A 19,688-nucleotide genomic window follows, 5' to 3' on the forward strand; every position below is an offset into this window, starting at 1 on the left:
CCCAGGTCGAGACAGGCGGTCCTCACAGGACTCAGGCCACAGGACAGCTCAGCCCCCAGGGGGTGCACGGGAAGCGCTGAGGGTCTGGTGAATTTAGGGAAATGAGCCCATGGGGTGAGGCCTGTAAGAGCCACCAGAGAGGACTCGAGAGAAGTGAGGATGCCCTGGTGGGGCTGGGCTGGCAGCCGGCAAAGCGCCCCGTCCTGGGCCTGGGCCGCCGGCTTGTTGCTCACAACAGTCTCAGCCTCTCAGGCTGTTTCCAGGGGCCAGGGCATCACCGCGCAGCAGAGCTGGGCGCAGGGGCCACGGCTGCGGGCGGGTAGGGAGGTCCTGTTAGGTGGGGTAAGGCTGAGGTGGCCAAGTGGGGCTGGGCCAGCTGCTGCACCCTCTGCTCTGGGCACTGCATCCAGAACATTCCATGGCTGTACTTGTGTATGTCTCCTGTGACAAGCGCAGGAAAACCACCATCTTCTCGACGGACATGCCCAGAATCTGTCAGATTAATTCCTACGTGTTTTAAGATTTGGGTTGCTATTAAACACTTCCATAAACTTCCCAAAGTGCCGCTGCTGGTAGAAACGCTGCCGGTCAGGGCTGGGCATCGGCAGGCCCGGCGTCGGCCCCGAGCCTGCGGCTTGGGCGCAGCCGCCCCGATGGCGCCCTCCCTCACCTTCTCTGCCTGCGGCCACCTCCAGGCCACAAGGCTAAGCGATGCCCTGAGGTGCCGGCACCGACGTGCCCCCGCGCTGTCTTCCAGGACTTCTTCTTCTACTCCCTCGTCTACGACCCCCAGCAGAAGACGCTGCTGGCTGACAAAGGGGAGATCCGCGTGGGGAACCGCTACCAGGCGGACATCACGGACCTGCTGAAGGAAGGTAGGGCCACAAGCCGGTGTCTGGAGGGGGGCCTGGCAGTCAGCAGGCCCAGGCAGGCCATCGGCCCCCCGCCCCGCTCATGGGGCTCCCGCCCCCTTTGACCGTGAGGTCAGGCATTTTAGAAGTCCTTTTGTCTCTGAAGCACGTGTTGGAGTGAGTCTGTCCATCCTGCTGACCTGCGCGGTGCGGGGCGCTGTCTGTCCCTGAGGCTCCCTGCCCTCCCCCAGGCCCGCAGCAGCCCAGGGGCGTGGGCGGGCTCAGCCCCTTCGTCTGGGGGGGCGGGGGGGGGTGGGCCGAGGCCGTGGTCTGGTTTCAGCCCCTGCATGGCTCTGGGCAGGGAAGCCACACTCCGTGTGATGGCTGCGACCAGGGTGCTCTGTGGGCCTCCTTCTGGGGGTGCCTGAGATGCGGCTGTGTCTTGAGTCACTGAGGAGCGGTGGCCACGTGGGACGGCCAGCGTCCTGTCCTCCCTGAGGTGCCATGCAGGTGTGGGGCTGTCGGGGTCCGCCACGGTCTGGGCCCCTTGGAGCCATAATAGGTCCTACCTGTGAAGGCCACCTCCCTACAGCCACCTGCGGCCTGGGGACTGTCCCCATTTTCTGTTTCTGAAGACCACGCCGCTGCGTGGTCACTGTCAGCTCCTCCCCGGGCGTCACTTGTGCAAAAGATTATTTTGTTGTCGGTGGTAAATAGGACTGTCGGCTAAGCCTCAGGGTGGGCAGCCTACAGCGACACATGCCTCGGACCTGAGCTGCTGCTGTGGAGCGGGTCCCGGCCTGGGTCCCGTGTTGTGTGGTGTGGGGTGTGCTCCTCTCTGCGAGACGTGCCACCCCGGGGTGTCCTCGTGGGCCTCGGCGTCTGCCACCTGCCTGGGAGGGTCTCAGGATGAGCTTGTACTGGGTGGCCTCAGCATCCCTCTGCCCCTCAGCTGCGTCTCTGCGGTGCAGCGTCCGGCGAGCGTGCCCTTTGCGTCCATGCAGGACGTGCAGGACAGTCCACACGGGGCTGCCCCTAGCTCTTTGCTTAGGTCTGTTGTCATGGTCGCCTCTGAGTGACCTTTGTAAAGGCCACTGCCCTTCTCGGTGGCCTGCTCTTTCCCTTTGATGGGCGAGGCGTGTCATCTGTCTGGTCCTGCCTGGTGCACACTTTCACACGTGCCTCACGCTCACAGACACCCACACACTTACGGGCACACATGCAGCCGCCTACACATGCCCTTCCCTGGTGGGTGGTCCACCGTTTGCTGTTGGGGTCCCTGGTCTGGTCAGGTAGAGGAGGAGGTGCTCAGCCGGGCCGGCAGGAGGCCGTGCCGTGGCAGTGAGGCCCCCTCTGCGCTCACACGTGTGTGTCTGCATCTGGTGTGGCCTCTGCTCTCTCGTGGCCTCACCCAGCATGGGCAGGCTGTCCCCGAGGGACCTCAGACGCAGGCAGACCCTGGGCCCCACAGGCATGGCTGGAAGCTGCAGGTCTCCTCGTGGTCTCATGGGACCGTCTCCTCCTTGCAGGAGAGGAAGACGGCCGCGATCAGTCCAAACTGGAGACCAAGGTGTGGGAGGCACACAACCCCCTCATAGACAAGCAGATTGACCAGTTCCTCGTGGTGGCCCGGTGAGTGCGGCCGCCCGACCCATTTGGAGCCTCGGGGTCTGTCGCGTGGGGTCCCCCCACCGTCAAGGCTGGTTCTGAGTTGATGCCGCTCAGTCCCTGTCCCTGGTGCCTGGAGCCACTCTGGTCAGCGGGGGTGCACTCCTATGCCCAGCCTGCGTGTGTCCCACTTGGTCCCGGCTGCCCCTCCACTGGCACCAGTGGGCAGCATGTCTCCCGCTCCCCAGCTCTGTGGGCACCTTCGCGCGGGCCCTCGACTGCAGCAGCTCCGTCCGGCAGCCCAGCCTGCACATGAGCGCTGCGGCTGCCTCGCGGGACATCACCCTGGTGAGTGGGTCCTACACGCTGGGTGTGACCCCCAGGCACAGGCCTGGCCAAGCCCGTCCCCACCTCTCTGCCAGCGTCACCCCGGAGCAGGCCGCCTCTGCCACTGCTCTGAGCGGCCCTCCCTCAGCTCTCCCCAGGCCCCGTCGCACCCGTGCACCCCCGCCACCCCCCAGGACTCACCTTGTCCCCTGCTGGGGTGGTGCTCCCGGGTCCTGTGGCAGCCCAGACCTGGCCCGGGGCGGGCACGGCAGGCGCAGGGAGGCTTGGTGACCCTGCAGGTCTCGCCGTAGTTCCATGCCATGGACACCCTGCACAAGAGTGTGTACGACGTGGCCAAGGCCATCTCGGCCCTGGTGCCACAGGGCGGGCCCGTGCTCTGCCGCGACGAGATGGAGGAGTGGTCGGCCTCGGAGGCCAGCCTCTTTGAGGAGGCCCTGGAGAAGTACGGGAAGGACTTCACGGACATCCAGCAGGACTTCGTGAGTCCGCGCGAGGCACAGGGCCCCCAGTCCCCACAGCCACATGTCGGCCCCTCGGTCAGGGGCTCATCGCGGGTTCTCGGCGGCGTGTGCACCCCTGTGTGCCTCAGAGTTTCATTCGTTGTTCGTAGCCCGCTGGCCTCTCCTTGCCATGTCCTTGATTCGTGTCTACCCAGGGAGCCCATGGGGCTGGAGGGTGGGTAGGGCCTGAGCCTTCAGGGCGCCCCCACGTCTCCCTGACACACTGAGCCTCACGGAAAGGAGAAGAGGAGCCCGAGGGGCCCCTCAGAGCAGCGTGCTCCCCTGCAGAAGGGGGTGGGTGGCCACGAGCCCAAGGCGGATGGGCTGCCACCGCCTGGTAGGAGCATCCTCACAGCAGGGGCAGGTGGCCGTCCCAGAGGCCCCCAGAGGGCAGGGGGGACCACCAAGGGCGCAGAGGCGACAGTGGCTGGGGCCCAGAGAAGGCCACGCAGACGGGTGGAGCGTGGCAGGCGTGTCCCTGACCACCCAGGTTGTGGGCGGCCCCTGTGAGGCAGCCGCGTCGACAACTCGCTGGAAGCCTGAGCCAAGTGAGGAGGACCTGGTCGGACCAGGAACAGAGGTGGCCAGGCTGTGCCCAGAGGGGAGTCTGAGAGGCGGGATCTGCGTTCCCGTCTCAGTGCGGCGGCCGTCAAGGCTGAGGCGAGGGCATAGGACTCGAGTGTCATGTGTGGTCCTGGGACTCTGTCCTGAGGCAGCGCAGGGAGCCCAGAGCACCAGGTGTCCCAGAGGGGCCTGGCATCCACGCTGCGGCACCCCAGCTGCTCAGAGACGGCCCCTCTTGAGTGCGTGCACTGCAGTTTGGGAACAGGGCGCAGCATTCGGAAAACACGCTGGAGGAGACACGGTGCACTTAACCAGGGGACATCGGTCCGGACGCCCTCGGCAGCACCAGAGCTGTGGGCAACACTGTGTCCCCTGAGCAGGCGCTAGCGGTGGGGGGCTGGGGGGCCTCAGGCCCAGAGGAGAAGTGAGTTTAGAAATGGAGGGTCCCCCAAAGGGGGTGCGCCTCAAGGCAGTGTCCTTGCGGGGTGTCTGTGTGGCCCCCCTGAGGCGCCCTCCTCTCCCCAGCTGCCCTGGAAGTCCCTCACCAGCATCATCGAGTATTACTACATGTGGAAGACCACGGACAGATACGTGCAGCAGGTGGGCTCCCCGGCCGAGCGCCCCCGGGCACTGCGGTGCCGTGTGCCAGACGCTGGGTGGGTTTGGGGGCGATCTCTCAAACCCACTGCGGGGGGAGACTCTGGTGCTCCCCTCCCCACGAGCACCCCTCCCTGGTCGCCTGCTGACTTCTCTGACGTTCTGTTTTCTTTTAAGAAACGCTTGAAAGCAGCTGAAGCCGAAAGCAAGTTAAAGCAAGTTTATATTCCCAACTAGTAAGTGCCCCTCCAACCACCCTGCTATCCCTGGACTGGGTGGGCCCAGGGCGCCCTGGTGGGGGAGCCCTGGCTCTGCGTTGGCTGCCCAGGTGGCACCAGTGCCAGGGCGGGGTTCCGCTCGGAGCACAGCTGAGTGCCGGCAGACGGAGCTAGGGTGCAGACGTGAGGGGAGAAGGCTCGCCCTGGACACGAGGCCAGCCAGCGGCCTGCGGCCCTGCTTCCCCAGGGGCTGCCCGCTCCTGCCTCGGCGCTGCAGTGATGCCCCCTCTCTCCCTCACTAAGTAACAAGCCAAATCCGAACCAGATCAGCGTCAACAACGTCAAGGCGGGTGTGGTGAATGGTGCGGGCGCGCCAGGCCAGAGCCCCGGGGCCGGCCGGGCCTGCGAGAGCTGTTACAGTAAGTGCCCGCCGCCCGGCACCCGGGGCTCGCCCAGCCCGCAGCGGTGGGCACCCACCCGTCCCGGAGCCCGGCCTGGGGGCGGGGGCTGCACGAGGCCCGGGAAGCCCTCCTCTCAGGACAGGGGCGGGGCGGCGGGGGCGGCGGTGTGATGCTCTCTGCCGTCACTGGTTCTGCTTAAGGACCCGTCTGTCTCCAACTTTGTTGTCCGTAGCCACCCAGTCTTACCAGTGGTATTCTTGGGGTCCCCCTAACATGCAGTGTCGCCTCTGCGCCTCTTGTTGGACATATTGGAAGAAATATGGTGGCTTGAAAATGCCAACCCGGTTAGATGGAGAGAGGCCAGGACCAAACCGCAGTAACATGGTAAGTGGGTGCTTCCCCAGCCCCGCTCGTGGCCCGGCAGCCTGGCCCACGGTCATGGCGCTGTGTCGGGGCGGCGCGCCCCCTTCCGCAGAGCCCCCATGGCATCCCAGCCCGGAGCAGCGGGAGCCCCAAGTTTGCCATGAAGACGAGACAGGCCTTCTACCTGCACACCACCAAGCTCACTAGGATCGCCCGGCGCCTGTGCCGAGAGATCTTGCGGCCGTGGCATGCCGCCAGGCACCCCTACCTGCCCATCAACAGCGCGGCCATCAAGGCCGAGTGTGAGTGCCTTCCCCACCGGTGGCTCCATCCCGCCCCCAGGAGGGAAGGCCTGTGGGCTCGGAGCTCTGGTCCTGGCCCTGGCCCCCTCCTGCGTGGCACTCACACTGCGTGGTCCCACAGGCACTGCACGGCTGCCGGAAGCCTCGCAGAGCCCGCTGGTGCTGAAGCAGGCCGTGCGGAAGCCCCTGGAAGCCGTGCTGCGGTATCTTGGTGAGCCTGCCCCACCCCACAGAGCATGGTACCCGCGGCAGGGAGCCCAGCTGGAGATAGTCATCTTGGTGCCGCCACCTTTGATGTGTGCCTTCCCGTGGCCCCTGACCTGCCCGCCCAAGTCCCCATTCCTGTTTTCCCACAGCGCGCAGCCTCCAAGGCACCCGAGTGGGCTCCCCACCCGCCCGCCGCCCCTGCAAGCATGCTCTGCAGTGTCGGGGGGCTGGGGTGCTGGCTAGGCCCGGCCACTCCTGGGGTGCCCGGGGGCGGGGGTGCAGCTGGCCAGCAACACACATGGAAGATCTTTCATCTCTTGGGGACCCCGAGCACCTCAGTTGTCCCACTCAGCCCACCCCAGGCAGCTGGCTGGGGCCTCGGGCAGGACGGGGCAGGGCTTGCCACTTGGCTGGGCTTGCAGGCTCGGGAGTCAGTCCCTCCGGCGCGGGGGTGACTTTCCTTCCGTGGAGGACATTCCATAACGGTGAGCTCAGCGTGCCCTACTCAGACACAAGTGGTTTTGGCATCATTTGCTACCTGGGGTCTGGGTTCTGGGGCCGACCTCGGCCTGTCCTGTGAGAGGAGGTGATCCTCGGCCCCCGAGAGCCGTCAGTGGCCTCAGCAGAGAGAGCCTGTGCCGGGGGGGGGGGGGGGGGGGGGGGGGGGGCACGTCCCGGCCCAGCCTGCCAGGCTGTCAAGTCACCCTCTTCCGTCAGCTGGCAGCCTAGACATGGAGGCCTCTGATGGGCTGTGTGCCTGTGCAGTGACCCGGCCAGCTGGCTGGGGCTGAGCTGCGGGACTGGCCTGGGCGCCGGCATGGGCGTGGCTGCCTTGCCCAGGGGTCACAGGCCAAGGCCGTCTGTGGTCGGGGGCCACAGGGTTCCTTGCTGACCTGCACCCTTCAAGCGCTCACCTGTGTGACTTTGTACAGAAACCCACCCCCGCCCTCCTAAGCCGGAGCCGCTGAAGAGTGTGTCTGGTGTGCTCGGCAGCCTGACGCCCGCCCGGCCGGCCCCTGTCATCAACAGTGGCTCACCCACCATCCTGGGCAAGAGGAGCTACGAGCACCACAATGGCACCGACGGTGAGCCCCGCGCGGCGGGGCGGGCTCGGAGCTCCCCAGGGTGCCCAGCCCTCCGTCCCCTCGCCTGCGCCCGCTGACCACGTCCTCTTTCCCTCTCTCTCCTGCCATCGGGCGCTGCCAGGCAACATGAAGAAGCGCCTCTTGATGCCCAGTAGGGGTAAGGCCGGGGCGGCCGCTGTGCGGAGCTGTGTGTCTGTGCTCGCGTGCGTGCGCGGCGGGCGGCTCAGGCCACGTCTGTGGGGCCGTCCACGGGCCAGGCGCACCCCCCCCCCCCCCAGTTCATCCGTCACGGGGCAGAGCGCCACAGCTGCCCAAATGCTATCCCCTGGGCCGTCCCACCTTCCTGACCTGGCGCCTGGTCGGTGGACTGCCCTCACTTGGTGGCCCTGGTGCCCCGGCTGCCTGCCTGTGCTGCCTGCCGTCCTGCTGTGGCCGCCCGCATGCCCTCAGCCTCAGCCCTCAGGGCCACCTGTGCTGTGCCTGCAGCTTGCAAGGGCCCTGCCTGGGGAGGGGCTGGGTGGGCAGAGCTGTGGGTGTGGCCTATGTGGCTGCTAGAGGTTGCCTGGCCCAAGTGGCCCTGGGGTTGCATCACCTTTAGAGGGAGGGGACTGAAGCCTGGGGAGGGAGGAGGTGAAGCCACCATGGGGACCCCCCCCAACCCAGTGTGGGGTGGTTAGTGGCCCAGGTGCTCCCGCCCCTGGCCCAGGGCCCTGCTTTCTCCCCTGATGGGGAGCTTGGCCAGGCCCAGAGGCCCCGGCACCACCGTTGGCCTGCAGCAGGAGCTGTGTGGGGTGGATGGGGAGCCAAATGGAAAGAAAGGGTTTGGGGACCGTGGTCTGAGCTCCTGCTAGCCCCTCAGGATGGGGGTTTGGGGGCACCCCAGCACCATGGACCAGCCAGAATGGGTGGGCTAGGGAACTGGGAGGCGGCAGCAGGGAGTGGCCATCCCGCCGGCCCCATTTCTTGGTCACACACTGTCTCTGCTGTGTCTGGGAGCGTTCTGTGGGGTCACCAGCACTTCTGGTTCCGGGTTCCACTCTCTCACCAGCCCCCGCCCCCCAGCACCCTGTGGCCTCGTTGTGGGGGCTGTCTGGCACCTAGTCCCGGTGGCAGGGCTGGCCCTGCCTGCCTGACCCCCGGCGGTGCCTACAGGTGTGGTCGGGGTCTGTCTGCCCGCACCTTGGGCTTTTGGGGTTTTTTAATGAGAAACAGTCAATAAGCTGGGTGAAGTCCACGTGTTCTTGTGGGGTTTTCTAAACTTGGGGTGCTTTTTAGCCGACACCTGTCAGGCATATTGGCCCTGAACGCGGGACGGGGCTGACCCCACCTGGGGACCTTAGCTCACTGCCCATGCGCCTCACGGCACCCGCCTCCCTGGCCTCCCATGGGGCACGCGCTCGTTCTGACACTCAGTGTGTTCTCTCCTCTCTGCGGCCTGTCACTCTGCTAGGCACTTACCTGGGTAAGTAGCGCTGTGGCCCCCGCGCCCAAGAGGCACCGCAGGTTAGAAGGCGGTTTGCCGGTGGGGGACATGGCTGCACCTCAGCCAAAGGGGCACGTTTGGGAAGAGGGGGCCCTGGAGGCCAGCGGGGCGGCCGGCACGTGGTGGAGAGCCCTGGTTGCATGCTTGCACACCCAGGCAGAGGGGGGTGCTGTTGGCCTGGGGCTTGGTCCTGCCTTTCGGCTCAGGTCCTCACCCAATGTCTCTGTGGGGGTTGGTGCCCTCAGCTGCCCCTGGGTTGGCCAGGCCAGGTGGCGGACTGTGACTTGGAGTGGCAGCTTGACTCCAGGCAGAGGCTTGAGGATCCAGGTCCCCAGCCCTGGGGTCAGTGAGGGCAGCTGGCCTTGGGGGCTCTGAGCCATGCTGGCCAAGGAGGGGCCAGCTGTGAGGGGCTCTCTGGCGTCGAGGCATCTGCAGCAGCCACAGGGCAAGGCCTGGTCCTGCGTGCATGGGGCTTTGTCTGTCCGGACGGAGCCAGCAGCATGGGCCCGTGAGCAGGAGTGAGCACTGCGGTCTGAGCCTGGTGGCCCTCAGAGTCCCAGGAGCTGTGGGGCCGCTGGGCTGGGCTGGGCTTGGCAGGACCAAGGGCAACTGAGGCTTGTCCCCCATGCTTCAGCTGGGTGGGGGATATGGCTGGGGGGCTGGCCCAGGGGCCTCCTGCTTCCAGGGTCCTCGGCGGCACGAGGGCGCACTGGGCCTCAAGCCTCACATCCCTCTCCCTTCTTGTCAGGCTTGGCGAACCACGGACAGACCAGGCACATGGTGAGAGAGAGGGGACAGCCCCATGGGGCATCTGGAGTGGGCCCAGCAGGGGGCAGGGAGGAGGAGGCCCCAGGGAAGCCCCCTCACGCGTCCTCTTGCCCAGGGACCAAGCCGGAGCCTCCTGCTCAATGGGAAGCCGCACCCCACCAAAGTGCGCCTCCTGCGTGGGGGCTCCCTGCCCCCCGTCAAGCGGCGGAGGATGAACTGGATCGACGCCCCTGACGACGTGTTTTACATGGCCACTGAGGAGACCAGGTGGGGCCTCCGGCCGGGTATGGGGGTGGGCCGTGGGCGGCCCTGTCCTCGTCACTTGGGGGCCACTCTGCACTCACAGGAAAATCCGCAAGCTGCTCTCATCCTCGGAGACCAAGCGAGCTGCCCGCCGGCCCTACAAGCCCATCGCCCTGCGCCAGAGCCAGGCCCTGCCGCTGCGGCCACCCCCGCCTGCGCCGGTCAACGACGAGCCCATAGTCATCGAGGACTAGGCCCGCCACTGCCCCAGGCCGCTCCGACCACAGACCAGCCCCCGCCCACCCACCCCTCCGCCTGCCCGCCTGGTTTTGGTAGTGCCCTCCCACCTCCACCTGCAGAGAAGCTGCTCCTTGGGCCGCGCGCGGGGAGAAGTGCGGTTAACTTATTCCGGGAGAGCCCAGGAGCTGTTTTTAGCTTTGTGTTACTTTTCTGGCCGGAGCGGAGTGAGGAGCCGCCCAGTGACCGCACTGCACTGCGGGCCCCTGGGCCGGCTGGAAGTTTTGTTGTGTTCCGTTGAAGGTGCCATTTTAAATTTTATTTTTATTACTTTTTTTGTAGATGAACTTAAGCTCTGTAACTTACACCTGGAATGTTAGGACCGGCATGGCCAGCGGCCGGCCGAGCTGCCTGGTGGGGTTGGCCCCTTGTCTTTTCAAGTAATTTTCATATTAAAAAAACAAAGGAAAAAAAACTCATAAAAAGAAAAAACCAATTAGACCTTCTCGTGTCTTTTGTCCCTCTCTCTCCCTGTTGAAGCCGGAGGCCCCCTGCCCCCGGCACCCGGCACCTTGGAGGAGCCAGCAAGGATGGACAGCAAGTTAGGCTTGGGCTTGCTGGCCAGGGTGGGTCCAGAGGGTTTTGGACGGGTGGCTCCAGGCCAGTGTCCATCTCGGGCAGACAGCCCTCCCAGGGAGCCTGTGATAAGTGGCATGGCCTGTGGCCGTCCTGGCCACTGGACTGGGGTCCTGCTACCCGCTTACCTCTGCCCACAGAGCTGCCTCCTTCAGGGCCTGGCCCTGTGCCCACCACCCTCCTGAGGGGTAAGAAGAGGGCTGATGAGGCTCAGGGCCATCACCAAGCGGAGCCGACACTGTGTGTCTGAGGGAGGGGTGGCCTGGACGTGGCCAGGGCCCCAGCCCCCATGGCCACATGGCCCCCCTTCCCACAGGGCAGCTGGCACAGCTGAGATGGCCGGCCCACTGGCCTCCAGCTGTCCAGGCTTCCGTCCAGAGCCACAGGGCTGGGGGCAACCCCAGCAGGTGTGGAGTTTCCTCGTAAGAATTTGCGCAGATTTCAGCAAGTCTGTTCTTGGAAACCCTACCTCAGGCATTCCCCTGTGCCCACCCTTGCAGGCCCTGGGACAGGTGCTGGCGGGAAGGGTCAGGGAGGGACACTCAGGCGGAGCCACCCCAGCCTGCCTGCCCTGGGGGCTCCTTCATCCCTCCCTGGGCTCTGTTTCCTGCTCCCTGCCCACCTCCCCCACCTCCCTGCCAGAGGTGTGCTCTTCTCAGGAGCTTAAAATAGAAGCCCCTGCCCACTGGCCGGAGACAGATAAGGGGCTCCCGCCCCTGCCCAACAGCGTGTGACAGCTGACTGGGTGACAGGCAAGGGTGTCGCAGAAGGGGCTGCAGCACCCCAGCCCTCTCCCATGTGCAGCCCTGCCCCCACGGCCCCCATGGCCCAGGACAGGGTTTCGGTGTCTCAGCTGGGAGGACAGGGGGTGACCTTGAGGCAGACTCAGCTGCCCTTGGCAGGGGAGATCTGCCCGGGCTCTGCTTTCCTCACCCACCCGAGTCCCCTTCCCTTCTCAGGCTCAGCCCGCCCCCAGGCCTGAACGAGGTGCCCCACCGATCCTCGCAGGCAGGCGGGGCCCTGAGGAGTTGGGGACCCCCACCACAGGGCCCGGTCTGCGTCCACCTCTGAACTGCTTGGGGTCTGAGGTGGGACTTAGGAATGGGGAGTGGACACAGGCTGGGGGGGGCGAGGGCCCGGTGCCCAGGGCTGCGGCCCCTTCCCCAGGTGAGGGCCATCTCTGGCGGGCACGAGTCCCCTTGAGGGGCCTTCCTGGAGTCCTCAAGCCTGCCCCCGCCCTTGAGGAGCTCAGGATCCTGCTGTCATTTGGCAGTGTGGCGGACACAACGGGGCGTGTGAGCCGAGTGATCTGGGGGCCACGCCACTGTGGTCCCAGGGGAGGGACCTGCCCCCATGCCTGGCCACCTGACCTGGCTGCCTGAGGGCCCTGCTGGCTTCTCTCGCCCTGTCCCTGCCCCGCCCTGTCACCCTCAGTGGCCTCCGAGTGGACACTCTTGCCCTGTTCATTGATCGGTGTCCCTTCCCGCCAGGCCCAGAATAGTTCTGGTGCGGGGCAGAGCCTGTGGCCTGGGCCCAAGAACCGTGGCTGGGGGGCAGGGCACCTGTCCCTCCATCTCCAGGGCATCTGGCCAGTGCCGGATGCCATTCCTCAGATCTAGCCCGCTCACTCTGCAGGCAGGGCTGGGACCCTGAGCGCCTCCCAGAAGACACCTGTGCCCACAGCCTGCCCTCCACAGCATGCCAGAGGCTCCCAGGCAGGAGAGGGCATGGTAACCGCGCCAAGTGGCGGGCAGTGGGCCATGAATTATTCAGGGACACCTGACACCGGCCTGAGTAGGGAGAGGACTGAGAATGACCGACCTGTGGGGAGCCCCTCTGAGGCCTCTGCCTCCATCCTTACCTTAGCTGGCCAGGGGCCAGAGCCCATGTGAACAGGGAGGGGGCTGGTCAGGCTGGTCAGTCAGGCTTGGGGGATCTTGTGTTTCAGTGGCTGCAGGGTGTAAGTGCGGGGTGGGGGGGAGGGCAGCCACCCCAAGGAGCTGGGCCAGGGCGGGGCCCCAGGAACACCTAGGTTCTGGAGACGGTGGGACCCAGGCTTGCTCCTCCAGCTCACCTGGCAAACGCCGGTAATGGGTGCCACCAGGTCCTGGGTCCTCTGACTCCTCTGGCTGGGCATGTGCACCAGGCAGGAGAGAGGGGGTGGGCACACAGCCTCCACCACCAGGAGGGTGGGTGTTGGTCCTGGTTGTCTGGGCCTGGGAATGGGTCTGTCCATCGGACACGTTGAGGCTCAGCTGGGGCTGAGGCTTGAAGAAAGGCCTATGGGGAGGGAAACCCCAGAGAGGAGGCCGGAGGGTGCTTAAGGTGCACGCAGGGTGGGTGGGGGTGGGTGCTGGGGCTAGGCTGGGCTCTGCAGGTCCGCTGGGAAGCAGGGAGGATGGGAGTGGTCAGGCAGGCCCCTGTGGCGGGTGTGTGGGGGTGGTGCAGAGCCCCAGCTCTCCTGCCCTCCACCAGGGCACCTTGGGGCCAAGAGGGTGGAGGTGGGAGGTGCTGGGCCCTGCACTGGGTCCAGAGGAGGGTGCGCAGGCCCTGAGGAGTTGGGGACACGCACACTCACTCCCCGCGCCCCCATCTCTTCCCCCTTCTCTCCTTTGTCCCTACCGCCTCTGGAGGGCAGAGCCCCGGAGGACGCCATAAGCGCCCAGCAAAGCCCCGCTCGTCCTCTGGCGGCAGGTCGCCCCCTCCTACCCACCCCCGCCCCTTCTCTCACGCTGTTTTTGGAAGTGGCAGGCGCCCTGCCTTCCACCCGCTGAGCCTTCGGCACCACGGACTTTGAGGGGCGGGGGGCGGGACCGGGCTGGGCTGGATAGCCGAGCCCGCCAAGAATCCGGCTCCGATCCCGCCTCCCGGCCGTTGCTATGGAAACCGAGCAACAAAGGGAAGAGGGGCAAGCGACAGGGTGGGGGCGGGGTCCTCTGGGGGAGCCTGAGGGCCGGCGCCGGGCGCGGCGGGCGGGCCTGCCGTCGGGGCGTCCGTCTGCTTGTCCAGGGGACGCCCTTCCGAGCACAGGCCCCGCTGGCCAGGGCTCCCCGGAACCGAGGGGACTGCGCACTCCCCGCCTCGCAGGCCGGGCCAGCTGCCCCGACGTTGCCATGGAAATGGGCAAAGCGCGGCCAGGCCGGGCAGAGACCGCTTAGCGCGTGGGGCCTAGGGGCGCCAGGCTGGTCCCGCTGCCCCCCCCTTGCCCTCCCAGCAGGTGCTCCCTCGCCCAGGCGACGCCCCCTCTCCAGGCTGTGGGACCCAGAGGGAGGGATCCCGATGCCCCGCCCCGGCCGCAGAGCCAATGAGCGCGCGCACAGCCGGGCGGGCGGGGCAGGCGAGGCGCGGGCGACGCGGAGACGGGCGCGGGCGGAGGACGGGAGCAACCGGGCGCACCGACGACCATGGCTTCCAAGTGTCCCAAGTGCGACAAGACTGTGTACTTCGGTAAGTGTCCGGACTCCGCCAGCACCCCACCGCCCTTCGTGGTCAGCCCCCGGCCTCAGACTCGCGCAGTCCCGCGCCGCCGCCCCAGGATGCGCGGCCCCAACCCGGTTCGCCGCGCGGCCCTTTCGGGTGCGGTCGGAGGGTGGAGCTGCCACGAGGTGGAGGCGGCTTTGCCCGATCCCAGAAGCGGCCGGTGGGGATTGCGCGGGAGCGCATGGTCCCTCGGATTAAGGCCGGGTTGGGGGAGCATTCTGGGTTCGCGGGCGCGTCGAGGTCCTCCCGGTGGCGGTGCCGAGCGGGGCGAGGTCGGGTGCGGTCGCGCGCTCGGAGCGCCTCCCGCGCGCTCCTGACTTCCCTGCGTACCCCCGTTTCTCTTACTTGTGAACACATGTCCGGGCCCTTGTGGCCCCAAGTGACCCCCAACCCGCACCCCGACTTCTGGCCACGCCGGGCCAGGACAGATTTGGAGTCTGTCTGGACTCGGTCCACGCGGGGGCGACCTTGGCCTCTACCTCTCGCGTGTCCCAACGTGCTCTCTTCTTTGGTGCCCCGGGACTTTCCCACAGGTGGGGTGGGGTGACAAGCCAGTTCCCATGAACATAAGAGGGCACTGGAGTCCAGATGGCCAGGACCCCCTCCTCAAGGCCACACAATGCAGAACCAGAGGGGCAAGCAGGGTGGGAGGGGGGCTGTCTCTTCTCCTGGGAAGACGGGGCCTTCCCTGGGATGCCCCTGGGAAAGCGGGGCCTCTTGGCTCTCCCCACTGACTGGCTTATTCACGGGCTCTCGCCCCTCCTGACTGATCCTCACCCCGACATAACCAAGGCAGCAAAGTGCCTGCCCACCGACCCTCCCACCAAAGCCTGCACAGAGGGAAGGCAGAGCCAGAAGGGAGGGTGGCCAGAAAGGTGGGAACAAATAGGGGACCCTTCCCTGGTCAGGGTCCGGGATGGGGTTAGGCAGACGTGAAGGAAGCTACTTGGCTTCCCTGCTGACGCTGACCTCCGTCGTTGATGGCCAGAGGAGGAGGAGGCCGATGGTTGTTTGCTGTTCCCAGAGGGGTGGGACCGGATTTGGCCTGGAGTGCTTCTGGCCTGGCAGGGAGCCCAGGGCCATCCGGCTGCCTCCCAGGAGCGCCAACCCCCCCAGCCCTCTGTCCCCATCCCAGAGAGGGCTCCTGCCTGTGAGGCTTAGGGTTGGGGACAGTCCCCGGGTCCTCCTGCCTGCCCTGCTGCCCACAACTTTGCCCCCAGCTTGGCCAGCTCAGTGCCCTCTGGCTGGGTAGACGGCCCTGTGGGCAGGCAACCTGGACAAGTGCTCTGCCAGCTTGGGCTCCCAGCAGGAAACAACAGCGCTCAGACCCACTGGCTTCCGTCCTGGCCAGGAGGCTCTGGTGCAGAAAAGGGGCTGGGGGGCTGGGACCCTGCCTGCTCCCCAGCCAGGCTGCACCCTAGCACCCCGTCCTCAGCAGCCAACACCTGAGTGGAAGCAGAGTGGACAGGGTGGAACTGGGCCAGGACATCCAGAGTGACCTCGGGATACTGTGCCTTTGTCCCCAACACTGGTGCAGCTGGGTGGGGCACCAGCTCCCCTCCAAGCCACCAGACCTAGTGAATTCTGTCTGCCCCACTCTGTCAGCAGTGTGTGGCTGCCAGCCCACCCATTAGGTCTAAGGGTCATTCCCCTGCCCCCAGTGGCCACACCCCAGAGCCTAGCTGAGCACCCCCCGACCCACCCTGGCATGGATGAGGAGGGGTCTCCCTCCCAGGCTGCTGGGCTATCGGGGAGACCTCGTCCAGACAGGCACCTCCATGTGAGGGGGACCAGAAGGCTGCTAGTCCTTGGCCAGATTCCGCCCAGGTGGCAGGGCCCAGCTGCTCTGTCCCCTCACCCTCCATGCCGCTGGTCAGGCCCTTTCCCGGAATTCCGGCTGGTCTCCGGCCTTTCTTCCTGCCCTCTCCTCCACCCTTTCCCTGCTGTGAGCCCTGGGGAGTTCCCCCAACTCCCCTCCGCTGGAAAGTGGCGAAGCAGCGCCAGCGCTGTGGCGGGGCGGGGCGGGGCGTGCCGTGCACACTCGCCCGGACCCTCAGCAGCTGGTCCCAGACCTCGGGCTCCAGAGCAGCAGCTGCAGGCAGTGGGGTGGGTGCTCCCAGGGCCAAGTACAGACAGGCAGGCGTCCTGTCCCTTGGGGTCCTACTGGGGGATGGAGACTGGCCTCCCCACAGGGGCCCTGGAGGCTCAGGGCCACTCCCTTCAGTAGAGGCCTCAGCCAACTCCATGGGGGTTTGGCTGAGGGCTCTGGGACGATTCAGGGATGTGGGTGAGGGAGACTGTGTGGGGGAGGTGCTGTCCCCAGGGCAGTGAGGGTGGCTGAGACCAGAGGGACAGCGCGGCCCCTGCGGAGCAGGGAGGGTGCATGGCTGGCCCTGAGGTCCCCTCCCGCCCCCAGCTGAGAAGGTGAGCTCCCTGGGCAAGGACTGGCACAAGTTCTGTCTCAAGTGTGAGCGCTGCAGCAAGACGCTGACGCCTGGCGGCCATGCCGAGGTGAGCCTTCTTCCCAGGCTGGGTGGGCCGGGGGCTGTGCGGCACCTCCACCCTCAGGTACGGAGGGGTCCAGAGAGCCCGGCGCTAGCCCTCGTTCCCCACCTTGTGCCCTTCTGCACAGCATGATGGGAAGCCGTTCTGCCACAAGCCCTGCTATGCTACACTGTTCGGACCCAAAGGTGAGCTCGGGGCTGGCCCCCCAGCCTGATATGCTCTGTTTGCCAGGGAGGGGTGAGGCCTGGGGGTGCCCCAACCCCTTTTCTCCATGCCCTTCCCAGGACTGCACCCCAGCCCATGGCGCCCTCGGCAGCGGGGCCCTGACTCTAGAATGGGCTGTGGAGGGCCATTTTCTGAGAAGCAGGGTAAGGGATGAGGCCTGGGTGTGGCCGGGCTGCTGGCCCCCCACCTGATGGCATCTGCCACCCCGAAGGCGTGAACATCGGAGGTGCCGGCTCCTACATCTATGAGAAGCCTTCCTCAGAGGGACCGCAGGTCACTGGCCCCATCGAGGTCCCTGTGGCCCGGACTGAGGAGCGGAAGGCGAGTGGCCCCCCAAAGGGGCCCAGCAAAGGTGGGCTGGGCTCTGTGTGGCGGGGGTTGGTGTGGGAACACCTCGGCTGCGCTGACCTGACCCCTCTCCACCCCTGACCCCAGCCTCCAGTGTCACCACATTCACCGGGGAACCCAACATGTGTCCTCGCTGCAACAAGAGGGTCTACTTTGGTGAGTGACCCATCCAGCCCCAGCCTGGGGGAGGTGCCCGCCAGGGCCTGGGCATCACCATTGCTCTCTCCCCCTTCCCAGCCGAGAAGGTGACGTCTCTGGGCAAGGACTGGCACCGGCCGTGCCTGCGCTGTGAGCGCTGCGGGAAGACACTGACTCCGGGTGGGCACGCGGAGGTGAGGGCACTGCTCAGGGGGACAGGCAGCACCTGAGGGGCCTGGAAGGGGCTCGGTTGGGGACAAGTTGCTCCCAAGGTTAGAAGAGCCAGGGTGGTGGTGGCTGCCCCCTGGTGGCCAGAGTAGAGGCTGGGGGGCACCATATGTAGGCTTTGCCCCACCCCCCATCACTGGGTGAGTGGGCTGGTCTTGGCTCTGGGAGTTGAGGGCTCTGGGGGAGGGAGGCAGGCATGTGGACAAGGAGAAATCCACCAGGGGAGTGGGGGCAGAAGAGTCTGGGGACCCCCATCTCACCCCCATCCTGCCCCCAGCACGATGGCCAGCCCTACTGCCACAAGCCCTGCTACGGCATACTCTTCGGACCCAAGGGTGAGTATGGCCAGGAGGGTGGGGAGCCAGGTGCCCCCTCCCCCTCCCTCTGCCCCCCTATCCTTTCTGCCGCCTTTCTCTGCAGGAGTGAATACTGGAGCCGTGGGCAGCTACATCTACGACAGGGACCCTGAGGGCAAAGTTCAGCCCTAGGCCCCGGCCCCTTGGCCCACAGCTTGGCCCTGGGGGGAGAGTGAGCAGCTGCCCAGCCCCGCCTAGCCTCAGCACATCCTGCCTGGGAGTCCAGGGCCTGCCTGTTGGGGGAGGGAGAAGCCACTCGGGAGTCTTCACAGAGACGAGCCCATCCCTGTCTCGGTGTGTCTGCCTTTGTGTCCCATCACTGTTACGCCCTTTTGTCCTTGAGCCTCCCTGACCCAACGTGTCTCCACATCTGTGTCTTGTGGCCCTGCTGGGTCCCTCTCTGAGGTGGCCGCCCACTGCCCCCTCCTGCTGCCTCACGCCTCCCCAGTGTTATTTATCTCCCTTTGCTGCCCTGGCCACAGCTGGGCAACAGCCTCCCTGGGCAAGCCCCCTGCCTTTTCACACTGCCCTGCAAGCCACCGCCTGCCGCCCTTCCCTCAGGGGTTCACAAGGTTTTTGCTGTCAGTCAGTAAAGCGTTTGAGGATTGCTCTGTGTCTCTGGTTGTGGGATGGATGTGAATCCAGGATGGGGTCCCTTTGTCTTATCCACAAATTCTCCCAACACACCTGGGCCCACTGTGTGTGGGGGGGTGGAGGGCCAGCTCCCATTCCCAGGGTTGGTGGTGGTGGAAGCAAGGCTCTGTTTTAGGCTGTGGTGCCACCCCGAGGGCAGTGGGCAGCTGCGAGGGGCCAAAGAGGTGGGGGTGGGGTCCAGCAGAGGGGCAGAGCTGGTGTTATGCTGAAGTTACCTGCCTCTGGAGCCTGGACCCCAGAATGCCAGCCCTGGGCACTAGAGTCGGGAGATCCCTGGTCCACCGGAGACCCACCAGTGCCCGAGGGGGTCAGCCTTGGTAACTAGGCAGAGGGCATGCCACTCGGAGGGGGAGGAGACCTCTGACCAGAGGAAGGGACTCTGCAGGGGGGGGAGCTGAAGGATGGAAGTGTGAGGTGGGCCTTCAGCCCAGGACTGAGCCTGGAAGTCCAGAGGGTCAGGATGGGGAGGGTGTGGTCAGACCAAGACTGCTGGGGCTCTGCTATGGCTTTTGTCTACAGGGCTGGCAATGTGGTGGCCCAGGGACAGAAGGTGGGCAGACCGAGGGTGGGGCTTGCGTGCCCCACTGTCGGGCGCTCCTGCCCAACCAGCGTCCCTGAGTCTGCGGTTGCAGTGGTAATAGAGTGGTCCGCGACCTCCTCCGGCGGTCTAGGTTTTGCCCTTTCAACCTGGACCCCTTGGGAACTCCTAGGAGCCCCTTCCTCGCGGCCACCTTCCCTTATCTGCTGCTTCTGGGCCGCCCGCCAGAGGGCGTACATTGTCTTCCACTCGGCGCCCCCACGCAGAAACCGTGCACACCTCCCCGGCTCTGGCCAGCACCCAGCACCGGGTCCCCAGACGCCTCGCCCTCCCTGGAGCCCGATGAGCAGTCGGCTCCTCCTGTGTCCTGCACCCCAGCCTTTGGCACGGCTCCCGCTCCTCCTGCAGTCCGCGGGCTCAGGCACAGCTGAACCTGACGCCGGGCCCTTTGTTCGACGAGCAGCCATCCGTGTCCCTGGGGGGCGGAGCGACCGGCTCTGGTGTCCGTCCCTGCTAGGCCGCCCAGCCGGGCACCCGGCGTCTCCTCCCACCTGGCAATGCGGCCGGCATGCGGGGACACCTAGCAGGTACCCCAGGGCCCCCAGTCCCCAATCCGGGCAGAGTCCTGTGCAGGCAGGGGCGCCGACGCGTGCTCAGAGGAGGGACTGGGGCCGCTCCCCTCCTCATCCCGCCCCCCCCCGCCAGGCCGAGAACCCCAGATGGCGGTCGCTGTGGGAGAACTCAGACTTCCCGGAGCGCAACCGCCGCAGTCCCGGGGGCGGGCTCCCGGTGTTGGATGGGAAAT

The 19,688-nt window shown here is 66.3% G+C and overlaps 2 protein-coding genes across 4 annotated transcripts in view; both read left to right on the forward strand.

Annotated features, from left to right (window-relative positions):
- The window catches only part of MTA1 (metastasis associated 1), a 28,402-nt gene extending 18,131 nt beyond the window's left edge, over positions 1-10,271 (forward strand). The window contains exons 8-22 of one of the 3 annotated variants that reach the window (XM_053928050.2): positions 758-875; positions 2,381-2,483; positions 2,708-2,807; positions 3,098-3,286; positions 4,397-4,471; positions 4,646-4,704; positions 4,990-5,105; positions 5,320-5,471; positions 5,563-5,752; positions 5,874-5,963; positions 6,892-7,044; positions 7,166-7,201; positions 9,276-9,307; positions 9,411-9,562; positions 9,642-10,271. In XM_053928050.2, coding sequence (XP_053784025.1) covers positions 758-875; positions 2,381-2,483; positions 2,708-2,807; positions 3,098-3,286; positions 4,397-4,471; positions 4,646-4,704; positions 4,990-5,105; positions 5,320-5,471; positions 5,563-5,752; positions 5,874-5,963; positions 6,892-7,044; positions 7,166-7,201; positions 9,276-9,307; positions 9,411-9,562; positions 9,642-9,792 — 1,716 coding nt within the window. In that variant the 3' untranslated portion in view covers positions 9,793-10,271. Of the gene's footprint in view, positions 1-757; positions 876-2,380; positions 2,484-2,707; positions 2,808-3,097; positions 3,287-4,396; positions 4,472-4,645; positions 4,705-4,989; positions 5,106-5,319; positions 5,472-5,562; positions 5,753-5,873; positions 5,964-6,891; positions 7,045-7,165; positions 7,202-9,275; positions 9,308-9,410; positions 9,563-9,641 lie in introns of those variants that run through there. The other 2 variants (XM_053928051.2, XM_053928053.2) reach the window with 2 other exon arrangements.
- A 3,393-nt stretch (positions 10,272-13,664) lies between these two features.
- On the forward strand, positions 13,665-18,306 carry CRIP2 (cysteine rich protein 2). The gene is made up of 8 exons (XM_024568126.4): positions 13,665-13,858; positions 16,308-16,402; positions 16,524-16,581; positions 16,833-16,973; positions 17,057-17,125; positions 17,207-17,301; positions 17,613-17,670; positions 17,756-18,306. The coding sequence occupies exons 1-8, from the start codon at positions 13,816-13,818 to the stop codon at positions 17,821-17,823; spliced, it is 627 nt and encodes a 208-aa protein (XP_024423894.1). The 5' UTR covers positions 13,665-13,815; the 3' UTR covers positions 17,824-18,306.
- The last annotated feature ends 1,382 nt before the right edge of the window (positions 18,307-19,688 follow it).

Source organism: Desmodus rotundus, chromosome 7 (assembly GCF_022682495.2).
Source record: "Desmodus rotundus isolate HL8 chromosome 7, HLdesRot8A.1, whole genome shotgun sequence".
NCBI classification, from domain to species: Eukaryota; Metazoa; Chordata; class Mammalia; order Chiroptera; family Phyllostomidae; genus Desmodus; species Desmodus rotundus.

Bases quoted from the DNA above. Each gene is read 5' to 3' on its own strand.
- CRIP2 (XM_024568126.4), top strand. From the start codon at position 13,816: ATGGCTTCCAAGTGTCCCAAGTGCGACAAGACTGTGTACTTCG. The intron at 16,582-16,832 runs GTGAGCTCGGGG...GCCACCCCGAAG, and splicing joins TACACTGTTCGGACCCAAAG to GCGTGAACATCGGAGGTGCC. The intron at 17,671-17,755 runs GTGAGTATGGCC...CTTTCTCTGCAG, and splicing joins CATACTCTTCGGACCCAAGG to GAGTGAATACTGGAGCCGTG.